A 22,711-nucleotide genomic window follows, 5' to 3' on the forward strand; every position below is an offset into this window, starting at 1 on the left:
AAAGTTTCCCCTGTCTCCCACACGGTGTTGGCTGCACTTAATTGTCACATCACAAAAAATGAATGATTATTTGACATATCTGTCACTAAACACAGGCAGCCGAAAATATCTGTATCAAAATTTGAAAGCTTTTTCTTCATTTCATAAATGTCTGAATCCTTGTCCAAAGGGTTCTTTCTTACAGACTGCTAGAAATCTCTCCTTTAAAAAAATCAATTTGATTATGAAAGAGCCCACACTCATTCTTCTTGTTACCTAGCAACAAACAAGGCTCTCTTAGTCATTGCAGTGCCACTGCTTGCTGCAAAAAAAAATGAAAAAAGGCTGTTCTACACTCACTTGGATTTTTCAAAAACGCCATAACAGACAATTTGATGATAAATACAGTAAGATAATCAATATTTTTCTGTATGGAAATAAAAACGCGTTACATAATGCGAACGCTGTTTATACATTCAATGAGTTGAAAAGAAAATGACTCTAATCCCCTACACATCCCCACATGTATTCAAACGGAAGACAAACACATTTGTCACACTGATTTCCAAAGCGACACGCAGCACACGGTACCTGTTGTATTTTAATTTAACTTGTTTGAAGTACAGCGTCTCCACCAGGCTGTTACTGGCGCGGTGATTCATGAGATGCTTGTGTACACTCGGCACTCTTTACCTCTTCAGCACTGCAGAGAGGCACGGGATGGCCACAGGGTCTTTGGCTCGTGCCCCCAGGAAACTGATTACTTCAATAGCACCTGCCTGCGCTGCTCCAAGAGGAAAAAACGTATTAATATTCTGAGCACACAGTAGTAGGGACCGAATCCATTACACAGATCTATAATGAGGAGCCATACAGCAAAAAAAAATCCCTTCGTATAAAATGTGTGTGGAGGGCTGTGAAATTTCTCATAGTACAGTGATTAAATTTCCCTACGTGGTTTTCTGGACTCGATGCACTGCTGCCATTTTGTCAAAGTGCAGTACAGTCTGTTCTCTTCTGCTCCTTAATGGAATACTGTACAGCGTGTTGATTGAAATATTGAAATGCACATAGTTGATCATATCGCTTAGATTATTGTACACTGTAGTATCTAATGGAGTGAATCTAGCTGCATTTTGTTAAATGACTGCAAGGCACAGAGACTTTTTCTGCAGTGAAGTTCTAGATCTGACAAGAACAAGAACTGCTTGAGTAACTATTGATTGTTTTTTCTTTTTAAGGATTACCAGCTTTAGTGGTTGCTGTTTCAATGGGATTCACCAAAACAAAGGGCTATGGGACACGTCTATAGTAAGTTTTTTTTTTTTTTTTGCATCAGTATTTATTATTTAGTGTACACACATTACAGTGGGTTCATGGTTACACTCAATGATTAAGTGCTTCTGCAGTGGCTTACGTATCCTAAGTAGTGCCATAAACAAAGTCCCCTGAACCCAATCAAATTTGAAAATAGCGCAGCAAGACCCCAATTTTGTGTGAGTTGTATCCCTGCTGGATACCAGATGCATAAACACTGCTTAAAATCTCTTTAGCATTTTATTACCCGGTGAAACTTTCTGAATAGAGTTACAGCATATGGCACTTCTCCCCTGACAATTGAGGGAAATACAATTGTATGCTGGTGTGCACCATTAACTTGGATGTTAATGTCTTGGTGGGAGTTAACTGTTTTTTCCCTGCTTACCCTACAGCTGTTGGTTGTCTTTGGAGGGTGGGCTCCTGTATGCCTTTGTCGGACCTGCAGCTGCTGTTGTTCTGGTATGTTTAAGTCATCAGATGTCCAGTTTAAACATAAGGGAAATGTAGATTTACTGTGCAAGGGAACAAGGAAAAAAAATCAGCAATCAGCCAACATTTGGGTCATCACCTAGACAGTGTATAGTGTACAGTTACCCTGTGCAGGCAATTGCAAAGCACCTCAAGACACTAAATGTTGTATAGCTTATAAATAATTATCATAATAATACAAGAATAATGAGACGCTTACAGTATCAATGTGGTACAAATTGTTTAAACTCTACACAGTGTTACTATAAAAATGCCTAACTGGAGGAACATACTCTGCTTTCAAAGTCAAAGTAATGAGTGTCCCATCAGGCAATGTGCTCAAGAAATTCACTTTCATTTGCCATAATGGTGCTCCATGTAGCTGGGAGGTTATGAAGTATTTATGCATAACATTTGTTCCAAATCTAATATACTGGGGTATTTTAATCATCTTGTATTTACATTGTTGTACAGAGAAAATTACACAAAGAATGTGATAATGCAAATCACCAAGTCTGAGTCGGAGGGACAGAGGACATCGAGCACTGAGTGATATGTTTCATTGTTAAACCTCTGTTCTGTGGTGGGATTTAAAATAAAGTGATTTCAGATTTTCTTTCTCAAAACGACTAAACGTCTTAGTTTGAGCTTTAGATGCATGGAGACTTGAAGTCTTGCTGTGCTGTCGTTTTCATTTGCGATGAACCTCGGAGGAACACACGATAATCTCTGCGAAAATGGCAGAAACAACCCTCTCCACTGTGACAAATGAACACCATACTGCTGTTATCACTGTTGATACTGTAAGACCATAAAAAGATGTCTCACAGACACAAAGTGTGTCGAATAAAAAACGTCCCGCAATGTATTTATATAAATACTTAATGAGCTCTTTATCTCAGCTAGAGGGATTTGAATATTTTGAAGAATTTTCTACCCAGCTGCTGTGAATCATGGTAGCCTAGGTGCTGCTTGTAACAGGAGAAGGTGCCTTTGAGATGACAAGAAGTGTTTCTTGACAAGCAGATCTTTTCTTAAGGCTATTGTGCGGGGCAGAGTATCCAGAGCATGCCTCATCCATTGGCTAAATGTCAGAGATGAGCAAACAATAGAAGGTAGAGGTCAAAGCTCAGTCCAGGCAGAGAAAAAGAAACGCCCCGAGGGATCATGACATTAAATGACATAATCCACTACTGTCATGCTGGGAAATGAAACAATAGATTTAACATTGGTTTTGAAATAATCTTGTTGCAAATGAGTTATTGAAATTCAAATATTCCTGTCCCTTTCATATCGACAGGTCAACATGGTGATCGGTATCTTGGTGTTTAATAAACTCGTGTCCAGAGATGGCATACTGGACAAGAAGCTGAAGCATCGAGCAGGGTATGACAGCACGTCCTTGTTAGTACCTCATTTTTCTTCTAAACATTTTTCATGCAAAAATACAAATATACTTCCATTTGTTTTGTACACACATACGGAGAGTTAGACCTTCTTTTTCTGGTTGTTGAAAGGAAAGTTGAGGCATGAACATAAAGAGGTCAGATCTCTCTCGGGAACGACATGGCTTCATATTTCTTTGGCAGAATCAGTCCAAGATGAAAATCAACGCCCACACACACATTGGATGTGTCTGCTGTTATATGGCGGGGGAGAATTTAAAGTCTGGGTAGTGGCTGTTAGCGTTGTTTGTCATGCTGTTGTCTCTATGTCCCACAGACAGATGAGTGAGCCGCATACAGGATTAACTCTCAAGTGTGCCAAATGTGGTGTTGTATCAACAACTGCTTTATCAGCAACTACAGCTAGCAATGCAATGTAAGTGCCTGTCAGTGTCTCTGAATCAATAAGACGATGCTACAGGGAGTCTCTGCATGTACAGCGTGTCCACCCCTACAATTTAGACCTTGTAGTCCACTGCAGCATAAACTGATGTTCCCATTCCACAGTTCATCAGATCTACAGTCTAGGAATGTTTTTTTTTCATGTAAACATGCGATGTTATGTGTATTTTACAGTAAGCTTACAATACACACAATAAACCCCTGGAGTAAAAAAGGCCCAAAAAGGCTCTACATCACTTTGCTTGCTTTTATTTCTTTCCTGCTTCCTTCCTGTTCTCAGGGCGTCCCTGTGGAGTTCCTGTGTCGTCCTACCTCTGCTGGCTTTGACCTGGATGTCTGCAGTGCTCGCCATGACGGACAAGCGCTCCATACTCTTTCAGATCCTTTTTGCCGTCTTCGACTCGCTGCAGGGTTTTGTCATTGTGATGGTGCACTGTATCCTACGGAAAGAGGTAGAGGATCATTTTAATTCATCTTTCTTTTACCAATCACCTTTTGGAGATACTTGGCGATACATTCCGTACAATACATCTGTTTTTGTTTTATGTAAATTGTTGCAGGGAGTAGATTTGCTCATCAACAGATAAAATTGAAGGTGATTTAACATAAAGCCCCCCCACCCTCCCCCACCCTGTCTTTAGGTCCAAGATGCTTTCAGATGTCGGCTCAGAAACTGCCAAGACCCAATCAGCGGTGATGCAACAGGAACCTTCCCTAATGGGCATGCTCAGATAATGGTAGGCACGGTTACCCCCTGTTATCTGTAACCATTAGATCCTGTATATTTTAAGAAGACCCAATGTTCCCTGGTTATTTATAATACACATGCAAACCTCCTTCTTCTCCATTGACCTTGATTTAACGTTTACTCTTAATGATTTATTTTTTTTAATTCATTATTGTTCAGTTTAATATGGCCTCTAAAACATGACGCATTGTTTCCCATAGGTTTATGATTCCACACGTTTTGCAAAGCTGCAATTACATGCAGGGTAGACATTTGGTCCTCTGATAAATGGCATTAGTTCCCTTTGGTTTTCTCAGGCCCTCAGCCCAATCCTTTATTTCCATTTGATTGAACTCACTGTCCATGTTTGCCATGCATCCCTCTCATATCCTCTCACAGGGTAATAGAGGACTGTTACCAACCTGACCTTTGAAACGGGACACCAGCCCTCTTCATCTAGCACAACGACGCAACTGGCAGATCATAACAATGATATGCCATTAGTATTCTAATGCCCCTCAGAGTGAAATCGTTTTCATGATAGCACAAAGGTGTCAAGACCCCCTGGTTCAATACAGTCATTAGCAGCGAGCACAAAATACTTCCCAGCTGCTGCAGTTGCATTTTTTCCCATAGATGGGTTACTGATAAATTGTAAGGATGCCTAAAGCATTTGGAAATGTAATAGATTTAATAATATACATCATTGATCCTAATCTTGCAGTTGGCTTTTTACATACAAAGATGCCTCTTGTTTTGTCTATACAGAGTTTAGAGTAAAAAGGCTTTATTCTTTAGCAATACTGACTGATTTGACTGTCTTCTGCCTGCAGACGGACTTTGAGAAAGATGTGGACATCGCCTGCAGATCAGGTAAAGAACAGATGGTCTCTTGTTACCAAGATTCTCCTTGCCTTGCATGTTAAAAAAGCAAAACCCCCAAAGAGATTAGACAGTGCAAAATAGCTGAGGTTACAACACAATTAAAAATCCTCACAGGAGTTTTTTTTACATTTACCAAAACACTGACTTTAATCTGAGAACAAAACAGTACATGAAGGAGCTGTTGGATATTCACTTTACAGCAACAAATGTGAACAACAGCAGCTTTTCCCATATTCTGGCAGTCACACGTTGTAATTATGTTGTTCATTAACATGTTGACGCTGTCATAGAAAAGGTGCGTAGGTGCTATGGGTCTCATTTCGAGAGGATTTACTTCCGCGGCTCCTACTAGTTCTGATTCATGAGGCAAAGATGAAAATGCTCAGTAGGGAGGACAGTGTGTTCTTATAATCAGGAGGTATTTTTATATATGTAACGGCTGTTTCTTAAATATTATTTGGTGCGTTACAAGCTTAGGCTCCTACATGCTGTATGGCAGGAAGAGAATGCAGCCATACTTCTTTATTTACAGAGTTACTGGCTGTTGTGGCCCATTGCATTTAGGTGTAATGTCACACTCAGAGCATATTTACAGCTGCAAGCAAATTTACATTTGCCATTAGTTTTCCCTCTGAAGAACTAAATCCTTTAAGAATTGGTTCATATTGATTTGCATTCTCTTGTTCTTTTAGTTCTATGTTGGATAATCTCAGACAAACTGTGAAACTACTTTCATTACTAAGAAAATCCAACTAATCCTTGTAACACTCTGCCCTGCAGCACTCCACAAAGACATGGGCTCCTGCCGCGCAGCCACCATAACAGGCACCCTGTCCCGCATTTCCCTCAATGATGAGGAGGATGAGAAGATCCCGGAGGGCCTCAATTACTCCACGTTGCCTGGCAACATCATCTCCAAAGTGATTATCCAGCAGCCATCAGCTCTGCACATGCCGATGGGAGTGGGTGATCTAAAAGAGCAGTGCATGGCCGACAGCAACGCTGACATGCGCCGCACCGTTTACCTGTGCACCGACGATGCCATGCGCCAGAGCGACCATGACATGGTTGGCCATGACATGGAGGGCCACTCGTTGCAGGGCCAGATGATGGAGACGGACTACATAGTCATGCCTCGTGCCTCTGCTGCAGCGGGATCGGGGTCGGGCAACGTGCCCACCCTCCTGAAAGAGGACACCAAGATGAACATCACTATGGATACGCTGCCACACGAGAGGCTGATGCATTACAAGATGAGTCCTGACTTCAATATCAGCCCATCAGGCATGGACCACATGAATGTGAACCTGGAGCAGCAGTATCCTAGCGCTCCGGAGCAGATGCAAAACCTCCCCTTTGAACCACGCACGGCTGTTAAGAACTTCCTCGCTGAGATGGAGGAATCTGCGGGGCTTTCTAGGAGTGAGACAGGGTCTACAATATCTATGAGCTCCTTAGAGGTACATATGCTCATGTGGATAAAGCGCAGAGGATACAGAGCTGCAACCAACACCTCAAACATACCATACATCCTTTATTAATGTGTATATATTATGAAACTGTTGAACCGATTAACTTAATATCCTCTTTTTTTTCACAGAGACGAAAGTCGCGATATTCTGATCTGGACTTTGAGGTACGTAAAAAAAAAAGTGTATTTCCCTAGTACATGCATCTTGTTTTATTGTGCAGATAAAAGCCACTTTTTTCCAGTTGTGTTTGTCATTTGATTTAGTAGTACCTCTTAAGCTTATTGGAGTTGCCTTGACTTAACAAAATTTATTGACATGCTGTGTAGTTACAGTAAAAGCAAGGCCGTCAACTGACAAACAGGGCAACAGTTCTCATCTACATTTTGTCTTCATCTCCTACACATCCATTAGCTATACGTTGATTTCCAAAAATGTATGCTTTTGAAGTCATTTGCACATTTCACATCTGATTTTACCACTGGTTCAACAATGATTATTCTTATAATGGCTTGCAAACACATATCAAAACCCCCTTTGTCAAGTTTTAGCATTTCATCTGCATTATTTGCAGGCTTTACTGCATATATATTGTAGGTACTTTCAAAGTAAAGGAAACATGAAGCTTCTGGCAGCGATTTTGGCGTGGGGTGCATTTTGTTTTAGCTCCAATGCACACCCACCTTTAAAGTGGGAGTTTGTGCCAAGGTTTGATTATAAGGATTTCCCTTACACCAACAAAACTCTATATAAGGCAATTTGTCACTAAATAATTATGTTTAATCCAGATACTCCAGACATTTTATGTTAAAGTAGGTAAGGCGTTCAGTGTCACCTGTCACCCTAATTTTAATTATCTTGGCGTTTCCTTTATTTTGGCAGTCATTACATGCAGAGACAAGTAGATTTGTTTCAAACCTGGCCTATAAGAAAACTACCATGACACTAACAAATTGATCAGAGTCGGAGGGGGTGGAGAGGAAGATGCATTTCCATTATTGGCTGTTAATACCAAAGAAAAAACCCTTGCCATTGCAGAAAGTCATGCACACCAGGAAAAGACACATGGAGCTGTTCCAGGAACTGAATCAGAAATTTCAAACCCTGGATCGATTTCGAGACATACCAAATATGGGCAGCATGGTGAGTAACAGGCAACCAGGGGGGTGGCATTCAGCCATTTAAAGAGAGCGACATCAAAATACCCCATAGAAATATCCGGTGCAGGACACACAATGTGTGATTGTGCAAATGAGCGGTTACAGTATGTAGCTAGATGGTTAGGGGAACCTTCCTATACACAGCGGGCCGTCCAGCAGCTGGCGGGGGGTGGGGTGGGGGGGAATGCCCCCTTAAAAGCACAGAAGCATTTTCTCTCTACAAGGCCAGTCTCAGGGAAAGAAGACCTTTGGTAATCTTGTTGCAATAGAGTGCATCCATTCCAATGCAAGGCCATGAATGCACTTTTATTTACATGCACATCTATCTACTTAGCAACCCCATCATTTTTCCATTAATGCATGGCAGATTATTTAATAACCTATCAACATCAATAAAAATATGACCTTAAATTCGTTGTTCTCTTACTGGAACTGGGGTGTGTTTGTGTGTGTGTGTGTGTGTGTGTGTGTGTGTGTGCGTGTGTGTGTGTGCGTGGGTGTGTGCGTGTGTGTGTGTGTGTGCGTGTGTGTATTTTGGGGGAGGTGGGTCCTGTCCTTTATTGAAAGCAACAAATAGAAATTGGGCATGTGACCAAACAGCCAGATTTTTAGACAAAGTCAGCAACGCAGCAGCCTTTTGGCTGCATATTATCCTTATTTTTACTTACATTTCAGTCACCTCTGCAGCACAATGTAATTTCATTCCCAATGCTTAGTTGACAGTGCAAGATATTTTTGTATAGAAAACTACTGTACATTCTCCCTCCCTCTTCCCCCCTACTGCAGAGCTGGCTGCAGACATTAGTATCCATTTTATATTCCCTGACTGGGAGCAGCTTCAGCTCACACATGAAGCCCATCTACAATACAGTAGTGCATTAGTTTTTGAGCTTGGGGAAAACACCATTCAGTTATAACTCCATGATAAGCATGGTCACATTTAATACACTACCATTATCCTTTGTTATGTGATGCTTTTCACAGCATTAATCCATTATTTTCAATTAGCAATGGGTAGGAATTCATACAATGCCCTTTCAAATGAACTGACTTGACTGGAAATGTTTTTTTGTTTTTTTCGTTTGAAAAAAAAATAACAGTGCAGAGGATGTCATGCCACTAATATCACACCCCACTGGCCATGTTCACAGGACAAGGCAATGCCAAACAAGAACCCATGGGAGAGCTACAATCCAGCCTGTGAGTACCAGAATTACGCCACTATGAATGTACTAGAATCTGACACCAAGGACTCACTGGAGATGACGCCTGCAGAGTGGGAAAAGTGTGTCAACTTACCCTTAGATGTCCAGGAGGGAGACTTCCAAACAGAGGTCTAGAGGGAGAAGAAGAAGAAAATGCAAACTAGAAAAGGAGGAGAAAGAGATGTATTTTGCACTGAATAAAGCAACAGACTTTTCTAACAGCCTTGGCATACATATCTGGATAATACGAGTGTGGCAGGGACATTATGTGCCAATAAAGTATAAGGACTGAGGAGAGAGAAAAAAGAAAAAAAAGGGAAAAAAACATCAGTGTTACTTTTTGTATTCTCACTAGTGTACTTAGTGTGGGGCAGCCTGGTGTACAATATTTACCATCATGTGTTTCAAATTATCTGTTGAAGAATTGGCGAAAAAAGGTAATATCTCAAGATGAAACCCCACAAAGCAAATGACATGCCATGTCGTCCCAGCTTCATTGGGTCTAGTTTTGATTTCATAAAACTGGACCCGGGAGCACAATGTATATATTTATGCAGGTTTTTAAAAAGTTTATAACAGTCTGTTTGGCCATTACTACACTTTTTACTTTATAATATAAAACATGGGAGGCAAAGAGGATTTTTTCTGTCATATTAAAATGAATGTTTGTCAAGCTACATTCTTCATTGCTTTAAATGCAATAAAGATAATACTCACTTTTATATAAATAATATATTTCACAACTTTAATACTGCAGAATATGCTTGAAGGATCCCAGCAAGCTCTCTCATCTGCAGCTCTGTATAAAATATTTAAAAAACAAAATGTTGTATGGTGTAAATAAACTTTTGTCTACATATGTTTTACTCGTGCCAATTTATTTTAATGAGAACAAATGCCAACCTGATCAAAAGTTATAGCGAAAAATGTTAACATTTGAAAAGGAATGTAAATAAAAGAGGAAATATGTTCGTACTGCTTCAGAGGTTGTGTCAAGTTTATGTTGTTTGTTGGTTGTGGAATTCATGACTCACTCTGCTTTGTTTAGACCAGGGGTCTTCAACGTTTTTTAGGTCAAGGACCCCTAACCTGAAAGCGAGACGCAGCAGGGACCCCCTACTACGTATTTATCAAACTGAGATGCATACTAAACTGTGCCCACAATAATGTGTCGGCCGGCCTAAAGCCTTTACTCATCCCTTTTTATGGTGCCCTACAATATTAAGCTACTAAAATAATAATTATTGACATATTCAGATATATTTATACATCATGTTTTAATGTTAATCATACATTTAGCACAGTGAAGTTTAACTGTATCTGTGAATGCAGGTCTCTCTTCTCTCTCCTCCCCCCCCCCCAGTAACTGAGGACCCAGAACACCTGTTGAAGATCTCTGGTTTAAAGAACATACAACTGTATGAAATCTACTGATGTCAGAGTTTTAGTAGCAAAATTGAATTGGACTTCTAAGTTAATAACACATGATTGAAAGTGTCCCATGACTTTAAAAAGCATCATGCAAACAGTCAGTCTTGTTTCAAGGGCGGCTGTGGCTCAGTGGTAGAGTGGTTGCCTGCCAATCGGAAGGTTGGTGGTTCGATCCCCGCCCCTGCAGTCATTGTCGAAGTGTCCTTGGGCAAGACACTGAACCCCAAGTTGCCCCCGGTGCTGCGCATCGGAGTGTGAATGTGTGTGAATGTTTATCTGATGAGCAGGTGGCACCTTGTACAGCAGCCCTGGCCACAGTGTATGAATGTGTGTGAATGGTGAATGTTCCCTGTAGATGTAAAAGCGCTTTGAGCAGTTGTTAAGACTGGAAAAGCGCTATATAAATACAGCACATTTACATTTACATTTCCAGTTTAGTTCAAAACAGACCTGATTATCGAAAAATGTTCTCTCCAGTGCCCCACTCACTGTCCCGTTGTTATTTTTTATCTCAGGTTAGTCATTCCATATATGATTTAAACCTCCCCTTTAACTCTAGTTGAAGGTGAAGCACTGTAAAGTTTCCTGACTCACCTCATAAATCCAGCTCTATATCTGATTTCTGAATTTGGATAGGGAACATTCAAACTCCTAATAGGTTTTCTGTGCCTCCAGAAGGTTCACCTGATAAGATCAGTTAAGATTTTCCTGGGCAGACGGGGCCAGACAGAGCACAAATGGAGGGAGGGCGTGAGGGCTTAGGGGAAATCTTGTTTGTCCCTTCCAGTGGTCTGTGGTACGGCTGACTCTGAGAGCATTGGTATGAGCACCCCCTCTGGGGAGCGGGGTTCAACACAGCAGGAGAAGAGGAAACGACGGAGGAGAAGGTGTGAATTTGATCAACACCATCAGTGGAGAATGATGACAAGTGGGGGCAAAAGAGAGAAGCAGACCATAAACACAGGCTCACATCGATGAGGACTCCCACTTGTGTTCTGACGTCGTCACAAGATAAATTAAGTTGATTACATGTAAAACTCGGTCGAGACATTAATGTCTGAATATACAGTGCATGTCAATTTACTCTACCATACATAATTAGGTTAATTATATACAGTACTTCTGTTTGTTACCGGCTCTGTGAGTGATTATTTTCAATAATATACAGTTTTGGTAATAGCCGTGGGAAACACTGCCAACTGGCTTTTTATTCCCCTCACAGAAGTCCGCCATTATACATTCAAAACCTATGACACCCCAGAGGTGTGAAGGAGGGAAAAAAAACTAAACTCAAGATCTTGACTTTCATGGACGAAAAAAAGACAAAAAAATAAACAATCTGACAGCATGAAAAGGATGACTTAGATAAAAAATCATTATAAGAGATATTTGCAGGCAGTGATGTTACACCTGTGTTTTGAGGCATGATGGGTTATGAGATGGTAACATAGCCACTGATAAGAGGACTCTTCATGTGGTATTAAAGTCCACATAGAAACTTGGAATATTAAAATGAAAACATGTTCTCTTTTTACACTAATTAATGAATATGACTTTTTACACATGAAAAAGACTGTCACACTATCCAAGAAAAGACTGTACAGTACAGTTGAAGATACAAATCCAAAATAACCAGGGTCATCTTGGGAACATTTACATCAAAACTTATTGAATGCATTTCATTTATTTACCTGTTATGCAGCTGTTAAAACTTATTTTCAATCCCAAAACCATATTCGCTCAATAATTATGTATATATAGTGTATAATATACAGGGCCTTTTCTTCCACAGCATGACTTTTGATTGGAGACAGATGTAATCAGACAAATTTTAATGCCTCCACAGATAATTTGTTTTTATATGACTTAATGGTATTTCTACGTACATCTGACAATGACAGAATTCACCCAGTAGAGCTGATGACGAACTCTAATCCAATACACATTTAGAGCTCCGCATAGTGACTCACCAGCAACTGAGCATGACAAATTTCCCTGAAAAGGTCTGTTTTAAGTTGCTGTTTTGTCAAAAAAGCTATTTTTGACAGTTCTATGATTTTTTTCTTACCTTTTGTGCCAAGAAATCCTCAAAGAAAGGATTTGAAAGTACTTGTGACAGACTTCATGCTGCTCAGTTAATGTTTTTTTCCCCTATTAACTGTGTGCTTGTTTGAATGTATTGAGGTGAACCACACATCCACCTTTAGTTTGAAAGCTTGCAAATAAGTCTTCAGGCAAAATTACAAGTTATAGCATATTCTGCCCACTCTTCCTGCAATAGCAATGTTCAATATTCAAAAATAAAGAATACCTCACTTAAATATTGGACAAGAGGTCAGTGCCATGTGATTAAAGTCCGTCAAAATGTTTAGTTTTTTTACCACAAATTATAGGCTAGACTTAAGGCCGCAAATGTATCTCTTATAAGTTTGACAAAATGTCCTGGTTGTCTGAAAATTGGGAAGCTGTATTATTTAGTTGCTGGTAAATTGATCTGGGACGTGTTGACAAGCCTGGTGGACAAGTCATCATTGGGAGATCAGGGGCAGACCCCACAGGCCCATAAGGGCAGAGTGTTTCGGGGCTGCAAACACTAAATCAACATAATCACATAGATCCTGAGGCCCTTTCCCCCTGGAGGCATGACCAACGGGTACGGCAAAGTGTTAGTCGATCAAGGGCCTGTCAGAGGAGTAAAAGCCGAGAGGAAAGACTTAGGGCCACCCGAAAATCACAAAAAACTGATAAATCCCGATAAATGTTGTGGAGGACATAATGACAAAGGTGTAATCTTTGGCAAAACTGTAATAGCTGCACTTTTTAAACTAAAGTTCACCCCCATAAATTGTAACAACTTTGGGGGCCCCCTGGCCCCTACATCTGGCGCCATGTTATTTAGTTTATGACTACACACCTACAGATCGATAGGTTGTTCACATCCTATCATGCATACACTGTTATGTTATTCTAAATATTTTGATTGGCTAGCAAAAAACTTTCCAACTTGGAGACAAACTGCAGTGTTTGCTAAAATTAACTCTAAAAATATAACTGTACTTAGCAGGATAGCTGCACTGAAAATGAAAGAAAAGAAATAAACTTCTGAAACTCTCAACTCACATGCAACTTTGCAGACTCCACAGCAGGTACTTACCATGCACTGTATGATGCATTACAGTATTTCATCCTGTGGAACAGCAAGATGGATGATGGGTACAGAGTCCCTGACAATGGCTGTACTGTTCTGAACTTCCTCTTGGCATCTCCAGTAGCCTACTCCACACACAACCATCTCTGGCTTATTGAATACAGCGTCTGCCTCAGAAAAACAACAACAACTGCACTATCATTTGGTGACAGACGCCCAAAAAGTTGGCAGTTTTTTGTTTAGGATTAGTTTTTAGATTTTTTTTTCGAGTTGTAAAGTCAGATAATCAGTTAAAATAATGGGGAGATCATTATTTTCCATTGTCCGACTGATAATTAGCAGAATGACCAGGCATTATACAAATTGGGATGTACAGTAATCAAATAAAGTCTGAAAAACAAATGTTAAAAACCAAAGATAATTTCAAATCAGTTCAAATGTTTGTTGGAATAAATGTGGTTATGTTCATCAATACAAATCACACAGTTTTGTATAAACTGTCAAAATGAAATGCAACTGTTATGTGTGGCCCTTACTAATCTTACTAATACTGTAGCTACCTGTAAACATATTTATAATTTCCTGAACATGATTTATTCATTATTCCTAAACAAACAGGCTGCAATAGAATCCTAAAATGAGATGCAGGAACAAAACAATGAGACAAGACTTTTGACTATGGGGTATGATCTGACATGTTGATCACACAATCTTCTCTGTTAGACTTCTAGGGCTCCACGTCTTTGGCTCAAGGCTTATTTGGTTTATTAGTGTATGAGGGGGTGGCATATCATATGATGGCTTAACTCGAAGCCGGCTTGCACAATAGTTATGGCAAGGTATGCATACCAAAAACTCTAATTGGACATGCGCTAAAAATTTCATGCAAATCCATCTAAAGCAGACACTGAGTAGTTTTATGCTAATCCAAGGACAGATGTATTTAACTGTCAGTTTCATTTGATACATTTCCTTAGTACTCCAAAAGTGTCAAAACCTAAGCTTTGAACAGTGCAATACATGTTCTCACTCACAAAATCACTGAGTGTGTTTATGAGGTGGGTACGCCTTGCGTCATAATATTAGCACAGCACCCTTTGTAGTCATTTAATATTGAAGATAAATAGTGTATGTAACCTATAAATAAAAGCCATCTTTAATGGTTTATCTTCAAACTTTATATTAGAGCAAGATATTTCATAAGAAAAGACTCAACAGAAACCTAATGCCAGTGTGTTTCAGCAATACAAGAAATGATCAAATGCTTGGGGTTGGATTTGTTAGCAGGGATGGACTAGTAATGGAAAAAGAGGCATTATAAATGACGCATTACAAATTAGAACTGTTGAACCAATTCCCTTTTAGGATTTAACAAATGAAATAACAGTTGGCATATAGTACTCACTAAATTAGTTCAACGATATAGAGTAATATAGAGTAATATAGATTACAGGAATAATCAGCACTACAGTCCATCAAAATGTGCAATACAGATACTATGATTATGATTAAAATCTAATTTGATATAAGCATAGCAAAAACATTGACCTCCCCTTTAATCCTCATGTTGTCCTTGGGTCAAACTGAGCTGTTTTCCTATATCTATGTTCTTTTTAACTTCCCAAAATAACATGATTGATTCCACACAAAGCTCTTTGGCAAGTACAAATGTCTACTTTCATTAATTTTGGGGTGTCTTATTTAATTTCATAACATTTGAGAAAAATAAATGAAGTGGTTTCAAAATAGTTTTGAGTAAAAGTTGACAGTCTGTGATTATCCATCAACATACATTCCTTTCATTTGGCAAAATAATTCTTAATTTCTGCTTTTCTAACTCAAACATTAGGTATAATTTCCTATAAATGAGGTTAATTGACCATAAATTCCTAAAATAACTGTAAAACAAAAGTTAATAAGTTAGTGTTACGTAGTGTTGAAAATGTCAAAAAAAAGTGACAAACATTGAACAAAGGCTTCAAAAGTGTTGAAAAAAGGGACAAAACATAAGAAGTTTAATAAATGGATAAAAACACTCAACAAAAGTGTGGACGGGAAGACAACACAAGGGTTAAACAACTGTAATGAACAGTAGATTTCTCTATTTCACGCAACTGTGACACAAAGTCTAAATATTAACCATTCATTGAATACTGAGTATGGACAGGAAGGGTCAAAATGATTGAAAATGAAAGAAATGGCATTTTCTGGACCAATATGAGATAGGTTTTAAATGGTTTTATTTCTTTAAACACAGGTATCATTCAATGTTAACCACATTCTTTTCAATCACGGGGGAAAACACACGTGATGCCGCTTCCGTTTGTCATCATGTAACCACATTTACGGCGGCTGGCTTCATGGATTCTCAGTGAAGGTTACCGGACTATTTTCTCAAAGCAAAAACCTAACTCATGAGATCCAGGCTGATTTCTGTGATGCTATTTTAGGTTAACACGTATACAGTAGTGTGTGCCCATCATGGTGCTAAACATTCATGAGGCACAAATATTTGGTTTCCAAATTAAAAACATGCCATTCATATTCCTAATATCTGTCAATTTGTTGATTAAATGAACATAATGTATTCATTTTGACACAGTTTAGATACACTTATTTAAACATGGCTGAAAGAAGCCATTTATACTTCTTTGTCACAAGCCTGCTGTTGGTTAAACTTTAGAGCACTGGCAAAAAAGGAGAAGTTCTCAATTAAAATAATCAAGCAATTGAAAAAAGAAGAACATCCATATTAATTAATTATATGTTTACATGTCTTTTTCTTATTTTTCATGTTCTTTCAACACGGACAGCAAACTGTTGCAAGCTGTTGAACCCATTCCATTTGAAACCAAGAATAACCAAGAAGTTACCTTGTTAACACAACACCCACAATTGGTCCTTTACATTTCACACTGCGCAGGTATGCAAGTACAGTAACGTTCGCTTAAACAATGGACTGACACTGCAAATAGCTAAATGTATAAGGGAGAAGAAAACCCTCAAGCACTGTATTTCACCTCAAACGAAACAAGCAAAATGAACTTAAATAAAATGTTTTCATAGTATTTTAACTTAAAAGGTAGATTAGAGCCAACTATAGATATTGTCATTTGGTGACCATTTGAAGGGTCTAGAAAGTGCGTGGAGAAAGTAAAAAGTGAGTTTATGTCAGAGATCCAAATAAAGCTTTGACATGAAGTTTTGGAGCAGCGCACTTTTCCTTTGCTGCTGCAACAAGTTAAAAAGAGACCAATTTGTGTCAGTTTGAAACTGTTAAGTGAATTCTGAAGGTTGGCTATGAGTTGGAGGACACTCTCAGAATCCAAAAGTCATCAATAATATTGAGTTAGAAAGACACAACAATCAGTCTCAGCGGCCTCATTAAAGGGAGGGATGTGTCAACTCAAAACCAGGCTGGAATCGACAAGACACCACTGCTACAAAACAGTAACTCGTTAAAACCAATAAATTAAATCTTGACAAAAATGACTGACATCCGTTTATTTGTTTATTACACTGCACTTTCTAATCCCTTTAAATTAGGGTGGGAATATCTACAAACCCGTTAGAGCGAATACTGATTTTCAGTGCACATACTCGTCATCACTTAAGTCTGAGTCATCGGCCTCCACCTCTCCTTCAATCACAGACTTCTTCCCTCTGCAGCAGGATACCACCAGGCCAACAAGGAATGCCTGCAAAATAATAAGTAAAGCACACATTAGGAAATATTTCACAAGGATCATTTGATCGATAGAATGCATCAACAGCACCAGGAGAGAGGCTATTAAATATTTTGCTGAGGAGATTAGCTGTGTGCAGTCTCGGAAAAAAAAAAATCATTTTTTCCAGTAAGCTTTTTCCGAGTCAAAATTAAATTATGCGCTTCGGCTCTCACACTTATCTCCTGAAGAAAATACTTTTGAACAGCGTTTGAACTAAATGAAATGTTTTATAGATGTTGTTGCTGTAAAAGGTTTATTGCTCCAAAGATATTTTCACTGTTTTTAATTTACCTTTGTTAATGAACAAAAGTCTTACCTCTTTGAGCTTATAAAGAACATTCAACTCTAATTCTTCCTCAGCTTAAAATAAAGATGATGACATTTTATTTTCATTCATGGACTTACCACAATAAAGGCCCAGTTACCAAAGTAGTAGATGGTGCTGAAGAACCAGAACTTGTGAAGGAAAAGATAGGATCTTGTCACAGTGCACTGGTCTAAAAGAGAGAGAGAAAACACAGGAGCATTAAAGAATTTAATCAGCATATTTAGTTTTGTATTCAACACAAGATGGTTGATTGTTGAACATATTTAGAACGCAACAAGGTATTTATTTATTTCAATTAAATAAAAGGTTACGTAAAACTCCCACACACCTTCCTCTCCTTAGCCTGGTCCTACCAGACTCTTGTACATTTCATTTGTACAAAGTTTCTGGCCACTCTCCATTGACAAGTGTTAACTTCCTTGAAGGTGGGGATTCTGTTGAAGTTTCAAACTACTGGATCTGCCCAGAGCCACTCTGGACCTGCCATAACCAAAAGCTAACCTTTGGTCGTGACGTATGTCATGTGCATGTGAAACAAGAGGGGAGAACGACAAGGCTTATATTTAGCATTAGCATCGCTAGCGTTAGCCTCCGCCAACTCCTTCACAACTAATGGAGCGAGCTGGAAAACTTTCCCAAACCCCGTGGGGAGGAGATCCACAACATCATGGCCACCAACAAAACTCAGCAAAGACTGTTCTTGCTCGGGCTTTAACTTCTGGATATTTGGCAGCGCTGCCACAATGGACCGAATGGCTTCGCTCGCATCTTTCTCCGCCCCCATTATATAAATAGAACTCTAGCGGTTTAAAATCCAGGTTATAAGTTGCATGAGTCTTTTGTTCTGGATTGTCGACCCGTGGTCTTCTTCTACGCATCTGTCATACTACAGGTGTGCAGTTCTGCTCTTTGAAGTAAAAGTTAAGTTAAAAAACTGTTCACTGTGACATCTGTCATGTCTTCAAATAGAGAAAATATTTAGCACCTAGCAAATTGTTTCCATTATTTAAGTGTTTTTCAGGTGCATGGTTTCCGTAACAATAGAAGGAATCCTTCTGGTCATTGTCTGCATGTTTGTTCTGAACCCCCACAGACAGTCTCACAACCTTTGATGCCTGTGGCAAGTCATGAAGTTTTAATTGTAACACTTTACATAATACGCTTTCAGATACAGTATATCTGTATATCTTAAGGGTAAAAACTCCAAAAGAAACAAAGGGACAGTAAACCTCCCAAGTGAGCTCATGCTGCGGCTGACCTGCAGCGATACCCTCTGCAACAGCCTTTACTCCGGACATTTCGTTGTCCTCTCCTTCCACCTTAGTGGCCAACGTGCCTGTGAGAGCTCGAACTTAGATGGGTCCCTAAGTTTGATGAAGTGCTGAAGAAGCTTGCAAAGATTAAGACCACTATGTCCACTGAGACCATCTTGCTCTAGCCTTGTGTTCCGACTCCACCTTCCAAATACCTGCGAGATCGCGCAAATGAACCTCAAGATATTGCAAAGAAAACTCGAGATATCACAAAACAAAGTCAAGATATTGCAATTTTCCCAAGTACATGTTTCATTTATTTTTTATCCTCCGTGTCACCTCTGGGGCATTGTCCAGCACAAGTGGGAAAAACCTGACACATATTGATGCACGCTGTTTATAATTGCACAAGTGTAGCACGTCTTGTACATCTGTGTTGTAAAGGGGTGTGCACTCACTTAAGAGCTCAAAACAGGCTGCTATTACTACATGGAGAATGCCTCAGGCAATTTTATCACCGTAACTAAAAAAAGACAACCAGTCTTCTGAAAAGAGGAAAAGCATGTCACTGTCAATGTGAATATGGCTTATCCAGTTAATAAAACTGGGATGATGTAACATTAAATGGGGCCTTGCATCAAATATTTTCAGTAATACAAATTGAAAAAGTAAAAGTGTGACACACAAGAAAACACCAACAAATTGTGAAGACAGTGAACCATAGGTTATGGGTTACGCATGTAACCCTGGCTATCTGATGAGGTAAATGGAGTGCAACTTCAGTTTGGAGCCCATTTGCAAATTTCATAGAAGATCTAAAAAGTAACAAAAGCTTTTTCTGCAATTTATCCCGATAGGCCAGACAGAAGCTTACTTACTTCTTTTCAGTTAAATTCATTTGAAAGTGAAAGTTAAATGGTATGGGAGAACCTTTCAAACTGCGTTGGTAGAGGTAAACAAAAATTTCCTCTGTAATGTACTACTATTACCAAGAACAGCTCAGCCGGTATTGACCAAGCTCTGTGATCATGAATATAAACACAAACTTGTTTATGTCTTATGAAAGCCAATAGCTTTCTTTCTTTTCTTTGGAGCAGCTCTGTGCTTTATGCTGGTGACGTCACATTTGAGTCTTAGCTCTTCAGTTTTCAACAGAACATGATGCTGCTATTGATCTGACTAAGAGAGACGGCAGGAATAATAAAGTACTCTTAAGCCGAGTCATTCCCCTTTATGTGCATGAACAGGTTTTGGCAGGCATGGGAAGGGCTGATGATGTCAAATAAAGAAAGTGCCAATGATATCTGTGCAGTTTCTGGGCTCCAATTGTTTCTTTATAAAAAAAAGAAACACAGAAAGAATGGGGGGGGGGGGGGGATGCTTGACTTCAGATCACATTTATTAATTAGCTTAGCCATGCACACTGAAGCAATAAAAGGGGGAAAGTATTTCAATATACTACTAATCAGACTTTCAAGAAGCATTTCAACAGCACAAGAGAGAAAGTCCACAAAGCTTAAGTGAAGATTGAATGCACTGTCTGGCTATGCTAGAGAGCCATCTGGAGCATTAACGCTAACCCTGCTGAGCTGCTCCTATCACACTGTTTGTTTCTTCACACTGACTTGAACCCCATGAACAGTACAAACAGACCTATACCAAGCTACATGACATCAAGGTTCACAGCAAAACCTCAGTGTGGTTCACAATGTATTCATTAAAGCAAGCTTTTTCAAAAACTTTCCCCTTAAATGTTGAATGAAAAAAGAAATCCAGATTTGTGCTGTTTCATCTATAGTGAAGAGCAGATAAAGCAGACACACGGCAGCTCTAAAGGTGTACCAACAATCAGCTTGTACTTCACCAGAATCAACAGATAATAGAAGAAGCAAGTCTATCTTCATCCCCATGACCCCACTCTTTTCCTCCAGTACCTCAGCCATCTGTAGCTCTCCAGCTGCTCACTTGAATTGCAGGGCTCCAAGTGGGACCTACAGATGGCTCACAACAGAGGTCTGCCTAAATATATTATCATGTACACCACTGACCCACTTCACCTTGAAATCATTACCGTTTCCCGATAAGAGCATGGGGCAGTGTGTGAGTGCAGGTAATTTCACCTTGACTCACGATACCCGGGGAGAGTGCTGCCCTGTGTAGCATAATGCATTATGTATAACTTTCATCTCTGCATTCAAACAAACAAACAAACAAAACACACACACACACACACACACACACACACACACACACACACACACACACACACACACAGTTCTTTTGTGAAAGCCTCTCTATCAGCAAGCACTCATGTTACTACACTGTATGCTTTTATTTTCTCTGCATCTAAAAAGCAGCAAAGCACTTTCATTCCAATGTTCTTTGAGGATGCGAATGTTCCTTCAAAAGAAGTATTTTAAAATTTCTGGCTTTATGAATGAAAGGATGTCCCAAAAGCATCCTCTTGCCGTGTCAACTCTGTTTTTTATTTTACTTGCAAAGAAAATCCATTTGAGCAACGCTCAAAACCTCCACATGCAGACACAAAACACAATATATGTAGAAGTAAACTACCTTGATCATACCAACAGGAAGCCGAGGAAGATTATTACAGCTATATATAACGTGGGTTCGTTGTACTCTCAAACCATTGGAAGTAACACAAGACATCAGACAATCACACAAGTCGTTAATAACCCTCCCATTATTTGGAGTCTGATTTCAGGCGTCCTGATGGATGTACATCCAATATTCACTTTCTTTTTATTTGTGTTTTTACTCTACACTAACTCTTGAGGGAAATATCTGGCTCTGCTTAATGCTCACCAGCTAGTCACTAAGTTTGTCTGTCTTCTGTTCAGTGCTATGCTGGTAGTGTACAGTGGGTTTATCACAGCTTTTTCCCCAAGGAAAGTTGAAAAATACTGATTAGGGTATCATTATTATCAGACTTCTTTAAAGCCCAATCAAGAACAGAATGTGTTTAAATGTGATTAAAACATTAATCCAAAGTGCAGGTCTTTTAGCATGATATCAAGCAAATAGATATTTTTTTAAAACTGTATTTCACTTTAAAAGGTAAAGGGGTGTCTGTTGATTACAAGATGGACACTTTTGATTGACATATTCTATTGTAATGCAAATTGATGATGATCCCATTGATGGAAAGAAAATGACTATTAATTTGTTTTGGGGTTGAGGGAGTCTCTTGTTGAAAATTGCTTGGCCACCTGAAATCTCGGAGGCAATACATACAATTATGACCATCTTCCACCTGAAACTATTTAAAACAATGCTGTGGCAACCAGAAAGTTGCTAAGACACAAAGAGCAGTCTATAGTGTGAAAAACACACTCCTTTGTATTATGAGTTTCATCACTGGGATTCAAACTAGAAACAACGTGATAAGTTCCAAGGTCAAAACTGCTTACAATTCAGCTTAAACAGCCAGCAAGATTCATTTATACATAATCAGGCAGGCATGAGAGGTCTTATACCACAATACTTATAATTTCGCCTCTGATAGTGTTCAACAAACAGAAAAACTGGAGCAAAAAGCCAGAGGGCATCATTTATTGGTAAATTAAGCTACTGTGTCAAACACAAAATTTGGGGTTGGATTTATTGATATTAAGTGTGACATAAACTTTCTTTCAAAGCCGCTATTCCCAGTAAATAAAGTTGTTATTGACATGAACACATTTTGTTAGATGCCTTTACAGTACAAAAATGCACATGGTTGGAGGCTCTGACACAGATTTTA

At 39.2% G+C, this 22,711-nt stretch overlaps 2 protein-coding genes across 15 annotated transcripts in view; one reads left to right on the forward strand and one right to left on the reverse strand.

Moving 5' to 3' along the window:
* Positions 1–10,045, forward strand: part of adgrb3 (adhesion G protein-coupled receptor B3) — a 109,689-nt gene extending 99,644 nt beyond the window's left edge. For 5 of the 14 annotated variants that reach the window (XM_034897727.1, XM_034897726.1, XM_034897728.1 and 2 more), the window contains 11 exons: positions 1,221–1,290; positions 1,692–1,758; positions 3,068–3,171; positions 3,490–3,588; positions 3,895–4,066; positions 4,256–4,351; positions 5,175–5,214; positions 6,007–6,686; positions 6,827–6,862; positions 7,734–7,838; positions 8,956–10,045. In XM_034897727.1, the coding sequence (XP_034753618.1) occupies positions 1,221–1,290; positions 1,692–1,758; positions 3,068–3,171; positions 3,490–3,588; positions 3,895–4,066; positions 4,256–4,351; positions 5,175–5,214; positions 6,007–6,686; positions 6,827–6,862; positions 7,734–7,838; positions 8,956–9,195 (1,709 nt within the window). In that variant the 3' untranslated portion in view covers positions 9,196–10,045. The remainder of the gene's footprint in view (positions 1–1,220; positions 1,291–1,691; positions 1,759–3,067; positions 3,172–3,489; positions 3,589–3,894; positions 4,067–4,255; positions 4,352–5,174; positions 5,215–6,006; positions 6,687–6,826; positions 6,863–7,733; positions 7,839–8,955) is intronic. The other 9 variants (XM_034897731.1, XM_034897730.1, XM_034897732.1 and 6 more) reach the window with 8 other exon arrangements.
* Positions 10,046–16,091: 6,046 nt separating this feature from the next.
* The window catches only part of lmbrd1 (LMBR1 domain containing 1), a 49,746-nt gene continuing 43,126 nt past the window's right edge, over positions 16,092–22,711 (reverse strand). The window contains exons 15-16 of the mRNA XM_034898300.1: positions 17,773–17,864; positions 16,092–17,337 (exon numbers count right to left, since the gene is read on the reverse strand). Of these exons, the coding sequence (XP_034754191.1) occupies positions 17,227–17,337; positions 17,773–17,864 (203 nt within the window). The 3' untranslated portion in view covers positions 16,092–17,226. The remainder of the gene's footprint in view (positions 17,338–17,772; positions 17,865–22,711) is intronic.

This window comes from Etheostoma cragini, chromosome 17 (assembly GCF_013103735.1).
Source record: "Etheostoma cragini isolate CJK2018 chromosome 17, CSU_Ecrag_1.0, whole genome shotgun sequence".
Classification (NCBI taxonomy): domain Eukaryota; kingdom Metazoa; phylum Chordata; class Actinopteri; order Perciformes; family Percidae; genus Etheostoma; species Etheostoma cragini.